Below are 12,306 nucleotides of genomic sequence, written 5' to 3' on the forward strand. Positions count from 1 at the left end.
ATAAAAATAAATAAACTTTGATATACAAATACTAAATATGCAGTAGTTATTTGCACCATAACCAAACAGCAAAATCCTCAGAAAAAATACATTTCTGGGTTCGGAAATACACACATTCAAAGATGTACACATTTGCAGTTTAGAAGGTAACCTCAAATTTCCTTTCGTTCATTCACATTGTCTTTCATTCACATGGCCTTAACTTTTTGGTTTAAATTAATTACTTAATTTGGTTAGAAAAATGTCACAATTGTTAATTTTTAGTTCTTAGAATATAATGTTATTTGAATAATCACAATTATTTATTAACCAGGTTGATATTCCTGGTCAGGTATAAATTCAATAATTGTGAGGAGCCTGTTCTTTCCATGGGTGTGGCTGGGTCTCCTCCAAGATATATCATTTTCATTATAAAAACATAAACAGAAAAGAAGAGGGCGTATTGTTACATTTTATATCAGGTGCAATTCAAAATGTCTTTATTCTATAGGTCCTGTTTATTTGAATGAGTTACTGCAGCCCTATACGTCACTGTTCCAGACTATGGAACAGCCTCCCTCTGCTGATCAGATCCTTGCAATCTGTAGCGCAGTTTAACACATGACTAAAAACCCACCTTTTCTCCCTGGCATTTAATTCTAGCTAGTGAGGATATCTTGGTGTTTTATTGTTCTTTGCCTTTGTGTCGTATTTTTCTGTATATCTGTTTTTGTTGACTTTTTTGTGAAACACTTTGGGCAGCTTAAGTTGTATTTTAAATGCACTATAAAAAAAAAAAATCAAATTGCTCTAACCCAGCCCAGGAAAGGTGGCCCTATGCTTTACACTTGACTAGTGTTAGCGCACAAATTTCATATTACCTCCAAATTGCATAAGACATAAATTGCAGAACAAAGTCTATTAATATTTCTAAAAAAAATTGCTTAAAAGCATATGTACTACTTGTGTTAGTCCCGAGAAAAACTGAGAATGAAACGCAACAATACACTGCAGACTTAGAGCTGGTGATTGATTAATCGGAAATGGACAACAAAAACTGCATGAATCATAGTTATTTATTTTAAACTTTACCTACTCCACAAATTCAGCAAATCCCATGTTTTCAATAGATCTCATATGAAACTCAAAGCTGAAGCTCAGATACTGCCAAAACATCTAAAATGACAGTGACCCCTTGCTTTTATATGCGGGTATAGCGTGACAATTCTACTCTCCCCTCACACAGCCTCCTCTTCATCTGACAATAGATTTCCCATTACCGCTCTCCGTCCCCACAGCTTTCCAATGTTTACCCCCAAGACTCCCCCATCCACGGATTTGGTCTGTAGAAATTATGTTATGGATTGAATATGTGTGAATATATTGGTCTGTAAGTGCCAATAGGAGTGTGTGCAGTAGATTAAGGCTTCATTGTATTACTAACCTCCTTATCTTTTTAGCATTAGCCTCTACCAAACACAAATACACATGCATCCAGGATGGTGAGCTTTTCAATTATGTAATTACAGTGGTGCTGAATAGAGACTGCTTGGACACTGGCGGTCTATTGTTGAAGCACCTGTCCCCCATAGACTGCAATTACCTGGTAGGCTGCAGGGGAGATGCACACTATTGTCCTGTGTTTGTGTGTCCGTGTGCAAGCGCTATATTCTCATCCAAGTAGTCTGGCCACTGCAGAGCTACAGTGGTCATGTGTTAAATCATCAAATTCAACTCAATCAATGGTTTCAGGCAAGGCTGGAGTATTTTGTATAGAGCGAGCGTTTAAGTAAATGAAGATAGTGTTGTGGCATTACTCTCCAATCAAAATAGATGAACACATGTTAGATAAAAAGCAAATTTTAATATAAAAATAGTGTAAAAATCATTTTTACAAAATGAATTGCTTCAAAGGATACCCTTGTAATAGAATCACAGAGATATTAGCTTACAGTTGTGACACCTTAAACAGTGGTAAAAGCAGTGCAAAAAGTGAAATTGACTTTGGCATCAGAATATGAAGGTTATTCACATTTGTCTGGAGTTTTCTGCATTTTCTAATATCAAACCATCAGCAAAGACATAAAAGTACAATAGAAAACTTGTATAGACAATAATATACAGACATTTTACTTGAATCCAGTTTGAAATGGCTATGATCGGGTAATGAACATGGATCAGTGCATACTTTTTCATACCCTGCAGTGCAGAAAGAAACTATTTCCAGTTTTATGTTTTTCTCTTAACAAAAAAGAGCATTTCAAACATAAAAAAATACAGAAAATACAATGTACAATTCTCCAATATGGAAAGACAAAATATACTCTTCCAAAACAATATCAACTACAAACTATAGTTCAATAGTCAGCACAAAGGAAGGGAAGAGGAGAAAAAACAAATCATAGACCTACTATTGTGAGGCATACATTTAAACTGAGATCTTAAAAATACATAGTTTTAGTTCCAGTGTTAAACCACGGGCTTGTCACATGTAAAATTGATACCCAGAGTGACACTAAAATGAATATTAAGAAATTACATGAATAGGACAAAGTCAGAGTTTTTCTGGATAGTTTTAAAAATGGTCATATCCTTTATCAGAACCTGTATAAGGCCATATTACAGGATAAAAATATGGAAAATGAAATTATGTTGTATTTAAAAAGGGTTGCCTGGCAAATCCAGAATGGTATCTCTATATTTTATTATACAGATTGATATCATTCTGGTCCCCACATCCTCAAGCCCGGTCAAACATGATCACACAATCACATTTGTTTTTTTCAGTGACACATGTGAAACTAAGGAGCTCATTGGTCACCTATGATCTACCAATAAAATCTAATTTATCTCACATCAGATTAACAGAGTTTAGTGCTTCACTCATTCACTCCATCATGTTTTGCAGCCTTTTGTGATTTTTTTTTTCTTTATTAAATTACAGAAGGACCATATCTGTGCCTGATTGGCTAATCTGCCTGTCAATCACATCCTTTTGAAAACAGGGAAATTCACAGGTGACCAGACTCACATCTTCAGAAAGTATTGAAGAAGTGTGTGTACTAGATCCCAGGCAGACAAGGGTGTCTTTAAATCAAAATGGGTATGAAGCCTTTTCCTTAGTCTCTTTAGTCTTGTTAACCCCGCCGCAGTGCCAAATGATATCCTTTTAGCTGCTTGTGTTTTCATTTGGAGTTCATCATTATCCTCCGACTGCCATGTTGTTGATGTTTGCCATGCTGTGCACTAGTCTCTTGGTAAAAAGCGGGTGAGATTTACCGCAGTAAGTATGAGTCGTCTTCAAAAGTTGCTCTTCGAGTGGATCCAGCAAACCGCTCACTGGGTCTGTGCCAAACGAGTACTGCAATAACAACAGCAAGCATGGGTTAGTTTTGGTATTTCTTGGTTCAATTCAAACAAATGAGAATTCCCCAGTGGCTGACAGGCAGCAGGTGATGGAGCATTCAGACGTACAGAGCTAAATTTTGTTAACGACCGCACTAAACCCTGTTTTTCAGCTTGTTTAAAAGTTGAAGATGCAGGAGGGAGTAGTGGAAAGCAAAGACAGGAGGTACTTAAAAGTTAAAATGAGCAAATCAGATTTCTAAATGGTGTCAAACCTCCCCTGGGAAAATACTGAATCCTAGATGCCAAGCGTGGGTAAGGAAGGAAGTACCAATAGTACTTTTTAGTGTTATTTTGGGGCTATCTAAAACAGTTTTATTCAGCCTTGTTTAAAATATGTCAAACAATTAAAATCAATTTGCAGAAAATAACTAAAAGGTTCATTGGCTCTATAGACAATTTTAATTTGAAACACTTTGTATAAAATTACTTACTAATTATTAATGAAATACATTCACATTTTCTTAATATATAATTGCTACATAATTTGAATTATTAACTGATTGATTAACATTACTCATTGATTTGTGATTTATGTTTTCTATTCTACTTTTAGCGGCAGTGGTTTTCAAAGTTATGTACATTCTTATCTCCTTTGTTTACATCAAAATTAGTCTGGGTGTATTTGCCCTGAGTTTGCCCCCAAGCATTGTAAGCAGTAGGGATATCACATTTAATGATGCAATTATTATTATTACGAGAAAAAAAATATCAAGGCTTTATGAATGTTATTGATTGTTGATACTACGGGAATTCATGTGTGTATAACATAATAAATAAATCACCATTACTATATTATGTGACCAGCTTTATCAAATCAAATGTTCTGAATGCATGCATTAAAAAGATGTATTTCTACTTATAAAATGTTCACTATGTTAAGTATATTGTATGTAATTTAAACCATGTATTGGCAATTAAATCCATTTCTAAGTTTACACATAATATTTTAGTAGCACCTTTAGAAGTTACAACGTTCAGATTTGATCTCTGATGGAGTTGATGACTGACGGAGTAGACAAAACTGCAGGTTTTTCCTCTGACTCACTCCAGTTAAATAGTCTGGAGTAGTGGACTGATGGAGTTGACAGTTTCCAGGTGCGATGGCAGGAATTTCAACATCGTTGGTCTTAAATATCAAAAAGTGTAAAAGTTACCATACTCTAGTAGTGCCGTGTTCAGTGGAGTAAGGGTAAGAAATGGGGCCCTCAGATATTTAGTTAATAATATTGTTGCCTGGTTTAGTGATGTTTTTGAAAATGTCTGATGGAGTTGAAAAAAAGATGGGACACTACTTTGACAAGTTGAGGTGGGGCCATAATTAGAGTTTGAACCTTTTGGCCTGAATATAAGTCTTAATTAGTAATGTCTACAACTACAACCCACAGCATTCAGATAGTATATTTCCCATGATAAATTTAAAAAGTAAATTCACATAAGCCTTCTATTGTCAGGTGGGACTCCAAACTGATGCATTCAGCTGGACTAAACATAAAGTGGTTCCTGCTTTTTGCGCTATAGGCTTAGGGTCCGGTCATAAGTGGGGATTAGAGGCGAAATTTCATGTCTTTCCAATAATGAAAGTGCCTTTACAATGCTCTAAGGAAATCAAAGGGGAATTACCACTTTTATGCTAGCTCATTTGCTTGTGGTTGGGTCCCTCCTTGATATTGGGTCACAAAGAGAACTGGTGTTTTTATGAGCGCGCACACAATCGCACACACACTGGTCATAAAGTTGCATTTACAGTAGCTTGTATTGATTTTGGGCGGCTGATGGGCCACTGTTGGTGCGCAGACAGCAACTCTAAATGCATTCATTGGTTGTAAAAATTTAACTGCTGCATCCTGGACAGGGTTTTTGCATCCGAGGTAAGGGAGGAGAGCTGAAACATTTAGAAGCATCGGGGCTTATAGACAGACAGACAGAGACAGACAGGGAGGAGCGTTTCCATCACTTTGGGAGGGCAAACAAAGGAGTAGTCAACAACAATAAAAAACTGCCATCTGCAAAGAGGAAATGGAAAAAGTAAGATTTAGCTTTTGAGCTAGTCCATTTTAAACCGTTTGCAGAGGTCCAAAGTTATTCCTCAATTACTTTATGCATTCCAGGCATCCTAATTATTCACAGCAAGTAGTGTAGTGGTGGTAAAGACAACAACTGGCAGGATAACATATATATATATATATATATATATATATATATATATATATATATATATATATATATATATATATATATATATATATATATATATATATATATATATATATATATATATATATATATATATATATATATATATATATATATATATATATATATAATTTCATGGTTCCATCTTTGTGCCATAAATTATTATGACAGAGACATTTAGGGCTGCAGGCTACAATACTATCATGCAGCACAGAAAACAGATCTTTCTTCATGCATTTATGAACTCAAAAGAAATGGAACCCACAACCTCCGTATCAAGTTAATCAACAGTTTTTTCAAGTCATTAAAATCTTTAGTTTTACTATTTTTAAGTTTCTTTTGTAACACTTGGTAAGATGTGTCTTAGAGTACAAGCATTAGTTGTTCAAATGCTCAATTATAGCCCAAGGACCTTTACACAGATGAACAAGCAAAAATGGATGAAATGGCCTCTCCCATTAGATTAAACACACATACAGCAGATCTATAGCATTTGACACATCTTTGCCTAAATTGCCTATTGGAAAATCTATGTGTTTATGCTGTGTTGTGTGTATATGGTACAGTTGCATTTAACCGTAAACTGCTATATTGATCACACTCTATAAAGCTGCTTAACTGCGAGCCATGGATCAGCCGCTGGACTGATCTATGTCCGATGTTTTGTTAATAGAGAAAGCAATGAGACTTTGAACGGTGATGGCTTCATTAAGTAAATGCCAGTCAGACCATCAATATCATTACACTTGTGGTAAACAACTATAAACATCCTCAGGAGAAATTAGTTTTGCCCCCAGCTTGGTGCAAAGGTAGACTACAGTTGTACAGACAGGGTCCCCAGGGTCGGGCACAATCCAAGATCTCATCACCAAGGTTATGGAAACAACCGATTGGAGGGGAACAGGTGAGTCACTGGGTTAGGAAAGGTCTCGTCCAATCAGATCTTTCACTCAACTCCATTGCACTTTTATTCATTGGGCAATTACTAGAGATAGAAAGATACTTTTTCAGCTAGCAGATATGTGAGCCTGATAGCATTTTCTATTAGAGTACCGTCTATCGAACTTAAAACTTGACAACTTGACTTAAGTTGTCAGCTTGACTACATTACCCTTTATTTTAACACTTCAACACAAAGATGGGAAGATGGGACTATGCTACTTTCTTACAGATTGGTAAAAAAACAGGGCTGTGGACATTTTAGAAAAATCTTTCTAACCTGGACAACTGGGCATGGGATGATATTGAAATTTAGTGTTACAATTACCATGGCCAAAACAACTGCAATTAACAATTATATCACGATTGACAATTTAAAAATGTTATGGATATGCATAATTATAATTTTAATGTTTAAATATGGAACTTATTCATAATACCTTTTTATAAAATTGTACTTTATCAGTCAAAACAACTACAACCTAGAGGAGAAGATTGGATGGGTAAGTAGCTTTTTTTCAGGAACATTCTGGTCATATAATGGCGATTATCAAGATTAGTTAAGCATCAACGTGACTCATCAAAATGCAGAATAGAATATTCTTGCTACTAAAATACTGTATAAAGTAGGCTGATTTGTGTTTGTGGTCTGTCTAACTTATTTGCCATCGAGATCGGTACTCCTATATAAAATCATACAAATGTAATTATAAAGGCAACTCCCAAGGTCAATGGCTGCTCAGGATTTTTAAGAAACCACCCACCTTTCGTATGGCCTCATAGACTGCTCTGAAAGCCGGTTGCTTTCCATCATGGAAAACTCCTCTATTTCCATGAAGAATATAAACACCTTCCTCTTCGGCCGAGGCACAGTTGCTGCCATAGATGCAGTGGTCAGGGCGGTAGTTCCACTGACAAGGGAATTCCAGAATGAACTCTGTAAAAAGAAGAGGGAAAGGAACTGATTTATGAATATGTTTCAAATATGTTTTAATAATACACACAGAAGTTATCCACTAGAGAATCTGTGAACAAAAATTATATCTGCCATTTATTCTTTTAACCTTGGAGAACCCATGAGGTCAAATTTGGCCGCAGTTAATTGCTGCTACCCAAAATGAAAAAAAAAAAAAAAAAAAAAAAAAAAAAAGTCAAATTTAACTTCAAAAGCCCAGAGTGCCACTTCTGGCCCCTGCATAGAGACACCTACTAGATGAATACTGAACTAAAATGTGCCAGAGCGATAGTGACAAGTTGGCTGACCATATGTGTATGTGTATGTATATATATATATATATATATATATATATATATATATATATACACCTTCAACACACTCAAAGCACTTTACATCAAGGAACCCCTCACCCACATTCATACACCAGACACTGGGGGTATGATGGGTTAGATGCCTTGCCCAAAGACAGAACAGCAGCATTCATCTGTGGTAGCTGGGGTCACACTGCCATCCTGAGGGTCAGTGGATCTGACTGCTCTACCAATGATGTTTATGTCAAGAGCGGGATTTGAACCGCTAACCTTTGGATCACTCTACCAACTGAGATACCCCCATTTTTTTTTTCTTTTAACTGTGCATTTACGTTGCACAAGGTTCTTACCAGGATTGTAATGAAAGATGATATTGAGCAGATCCTGGTCTCCCCATGTTATGTTCAGTTTATATTTTTGTAAAAGGGGCATCAGAAGCTCCTCCCAGCGCAGCCCCACAGAAGTCATGTCATTCTGAAAACACAAAGTTAGACAAAAGACTGCGTGAATAGAGTGTGTGGACAATGGGATTTTCAGGAGCTTTAACTGTGTGGGAATAAATGTGGTGGAAGGAGGACCCCTAGTGGCCAATTATGAAAGTACAATAGCATCGTTGGTTATATTGTAGGGTTGTGTGAACTGTACTCCACTGAATTTGACGTGAGAACCAAAATGACCTAAAAATTTCCATATTAATAAAAATAAATACTTCTACAATAGAACATAACTACAGCAGGATTAAGCTTGCAGTTATGATGTTATTGTATAAAAGTTAAAAGTACACTATGTGACTTTTCTGGTGGAGGGGTCTGCCACCTGCTGGTCTCCATGGAGATGTCATAGCGTGCCCCAGTTAAACATATCCATCTTGTATTTATTTAATTACAGGCATTTTAGAGCTTGTGTCTCCACAGATCGGACCAGTAACTTAGCCTGGTGGTGACACTTTCTTCTCTCCATGGAGATAGATAGGTTTAATGCCATACCGTAGAACATTCTAGGCAAAGCTGTACATCTCTATGGAGACAACCGAATGTGAGACACAAAAAAGTTTCATGGTGCAGAGTGAAATAAGTGAAATCTTCATCCTCCAAAAAAAAAAAAAAAAAATCTAAAAGAAACACACAAACCTTAAAAAAAGTGTTCCTCATCCTGGTCATGTTCATTAGCATCACCCCGGAGTTGATCCCTGTGCGCCCGTAGTAGGGGTGGCGGGCGAAGCGGTTGTACCAGGCGATGCGGGGCTCCTCATGCTCTGGGGCCATTGCTGCCAACTGGGTGGAGTTAAAGTGAGACAGGAATGACCACAGCCTGTCCATGGGCTGCAGGAAAAGGATGTCTGAATCCACATACACCACTGAGTCCACCCCCTTTAAAATCAGCTACAGGGCAGAGAAGAACAGCAATGTTGTAAATTATATTAAACATAAGCAAAGCAAGTTTTGTGGTAGAGCACAAGTCACCTTGTGATGTCATGTAGTAATACTGGAAGTGCTTCACTGTGTTTTTAAACTTCATACACCTTCACAAGAATCACTGAATAATTTCAGCCCTAGAATTGCCAAACTCTACTGAACCAAAGGTAAAAGGTAGCTGTTAACTTGAAAACTACCGCTTCATGACATCACAAGGTGGAACAGAGAATGGAGCTTTGGAGATTCACATCCTTTATTATTAGTCTGTAATAAAGGATGTGAATAAAACAGAACACAACCCCAGGCTCCAACCCCATGGAGCTCACAAGAGTCAATTGTTGCGTAATATGGGACCTTTAATACCCTATTTTTCAAACATGTGTTCTTGTAACAGAGATTATAGTTAATGATGTTTTATACAGTTTGTTTTGTTAAAAATCATAAAAATATGGAGCCCTTAAATGTCTACTCAATTGTTTAAACACAAAGTGCTTATTACACATTTGCAAGACCTTGTGCATACTAGTAACAGCACCAAGAGAAAAACATCTATCAATGCATAATTTTTAAGGAATAGCTCTGACACTAAAAAAGTAGCTTTGCCGACGCAGTTATTGTGATCACAGGGATAATAATGCATAGAGAGACAAAGCAAAAAGATACACAGCCCAAACACTACATATTTGAAGATTGTGTATTATTCAAATCACTTTATAATAATGCTATAATATACTCACAGGAAGGAAGAGGCGCTGAGAAGCACAGGGCTTAAAGAGCTTTTTCCACTCAGCAGCATTCTCACTGGGAAAACTGATGGAGTAGAGAGTGTAATTGAACCGTGTTCGAACCAGGTCAGGCCAGGATTCCAGCTGAAATATCAATAACATCTCATTTAGTTGTTAATTTAATGGCTGATATTTGGACTTTTTACTGTATCAGTGTATTTGGACTTTTTAGTGTATATAACTATCGGCCTTAAATCTCCAGCATAGACCAATAATTTGTTTTGATCAATTTGCTGCCTAAAGAATACACACAAAGCTTTATAATAACACTTAAATACGAAGAGATAACTGCACAAAATGTGACTACATGCCTCACTTATAGGTTTGTGGTAACTAGGGTCTTGAAGAAGAGTTTGTAGTCATTTTAAAGTACATAATTTTGTAAAAAAATAATCCAAACAGGCCTAGTTTATCAGCCATCAATTGCTCTGTATTCTAAACAATCAATTTCGGTCATGAAAAAACCCACATTGGTCCATCTTTATTATAGAGGTCTAGTAGAAATGAGAAGTTTTTGACCATAAAATGACGGATATTTAGTTAGTAGAGAACATCTAAATAATTGCAGCCTTTGTGATTTCATAATTCAAATTACAATTAAATTACCACTTTTTTATAGCCCTAATTTTACTTGTATGCCACTTACAGCCTCCATAAAGCTGGCATGTAGCTGATCTTCTGCAAAGATGTGCACACACAGTCGTTTGATGCTGAAGAGAACAGCTGATTTGACCATTGTCAGAGTCTCCTCCAGTCTGCTTCCACAGGCCACCACAGCAAGATGCATGGGAGGCTCCCCTGTAGACTCAGCATGGCTCTGCTGTCGCATTATATACCTGAGGGAAAGGGAGGAGAGCTGTAAATGACAAGTATAAACTAGCACAATCACTGAACCAGGCTGCACAAAACCAGTTCCCTTAAAAAACACTCCCATGCAACCTCACTGTGTATGTACAAATACAACTTATGTGTGGAATTTACAGCCGACTTGTTACCTTTAGATACATTCTCAGTGTAAACAAACAGAACAAGGTGCAAAGGCAAACCTGAATTTATACTTGCATAGTTGTTACAAGGAACAAAGAGGACATTGGACATATTTACATCCATTGAATCATGAAGGGCTTCACTAAAAAGGTGCAATATGTAAGTTTTCAGCCACCTGCTGGTCTCCATGGTGATGCTATTGCTTTGTTTGAAATGCTTCACATTTGAACTAATCTATCTGGCTTTTAGTCAAATACAGATGTTTTTATTGCTAAATAAATTTCTTTTTCCTACTGTGAGCAGTATCTCCTCTACACAGATCTGACCTGTAACTTGCCCTGGACCCTCCATCAGAAAAGTTACATAGTGAACCTTTAACACGTGCCTGTCTGCATAAATTCCATAGTCAGCTGTGTCAATAAAAAAACGGTTTACTACAGTATCCTACATCACAGCCTCATGTTGAATGTGGTCACGTGATCTATCCAACTTCACACACAGCTTCATAGGCGATCAATACACATTCCGATGCATGAATGTTTACACTGTGCTGTCCTGTAGTTACATAAAAATAACTTGTATCCATTTCGGTACGCCCCGACAGACCCAGTAGGACCTGTAAATCCAGTCTCACCTATTGTACCAGTGCGTTTGGGTCCCAGTTCCAGTTTTGTCTGCGGCCCCTTGTCTAGCTCCAGGTTCTCTTGGAGGAACGAAAATCCGCTTAGTCCCGACACCTCTCTCCAAAGAGTCCGAGTAAAACAGCTTAGAGTAGAAATAAAATCCCGAGAACACGGCAAACACCATGCACAACAAAAGTGCACGGAGGTAACGCCGCATCATTGAGTTTAAAGGCACTACTCTGAGATTGTATCATGACACAGACATTTGCTTCTCTGCTGCTGACTAGGGCATTCACGCTACAACTGGCGCTTCCGGTGGGACATACTACAAAATAAAACCACGAATGGACAAAAGTGAGTGATTACGCCCTCTTGCGGCCGATGATAGACTCTATTTTAAAATATGTGTTATTAAATCAATAATAACATTTTGCTACTAGGCTATGGGCTATACTTTGTCGCATCTTAATGGTTATGCTGTTTAGTCTATTTAAACTTTCAAAATCACAGGATAAGGTGACCAGACGTTCCCATTCATCCAGTCCCAGTTTTGAACTCTGTGTCGCTTGTCGCAGCAGATTTATCCAAAACCAGTGATTTGTCCCAGTTTTCCCATAGGACAAACACTGGGAAATATTGTCATTTGTTTAGCCAAAATACATAAAATTGTTCTCCTGATTATACCAATTGTGCTTGGTGCAATCATGG

General features: G+C 37.1%; 1 protein-coding gene across 1 annotated transcript; it reads right to left on the bottom strand.

Moving 5' to 3' along the window:
* Positions 1-1,825: 1,825 nt before the first annotated feature.
* Positions 1,826-11,899, bottom strand: gxylt1b (glucoside xylosyltransferase 1b). The gene is made up of 7 exons (XM_033989495.2): positions 11,610-11,899; positions 10,635-10,824; positions 9,941-10,072; positions 8,919-9,170; positions 8,139-8,262; positions 7,284-7,456; positions 1,826-3,340 (listed from the first exon to the last, which is right to left on the bottom strand). Exons 1-7 carry the CDS (start codon positions 11,816-11,818, stop codon positions 3,182-3,184), a joined length of 1,239 nt encoding a protein of 412 aa, XP_033845386.1. The 5' UTR covers positions 11,819-11,899; the 3' UTR covers positions 1,826-3,181.
* Positions 11,900-12,306: the final 407 nt, after the last annotated feature.

The sequence above is a fragment of the Periophthalmus magnuspinnatus genome, chromosome 23 (genome assembly GCF_009829125.3).
Source record: "Periophthalmus magnuspinnatus isolate fPerMag1 chromosome 23, fPerMag1.2.pri, whole genome shotgun sequence".
Classification (NCBI taxonomy): domain Eukaryota; kingdom Metazoa; phylum Chordata; class Actinopteri; order Gobiiformes; family Gobiidae; genus Periophthalmus; species Periophthalmus magnuspinnatus.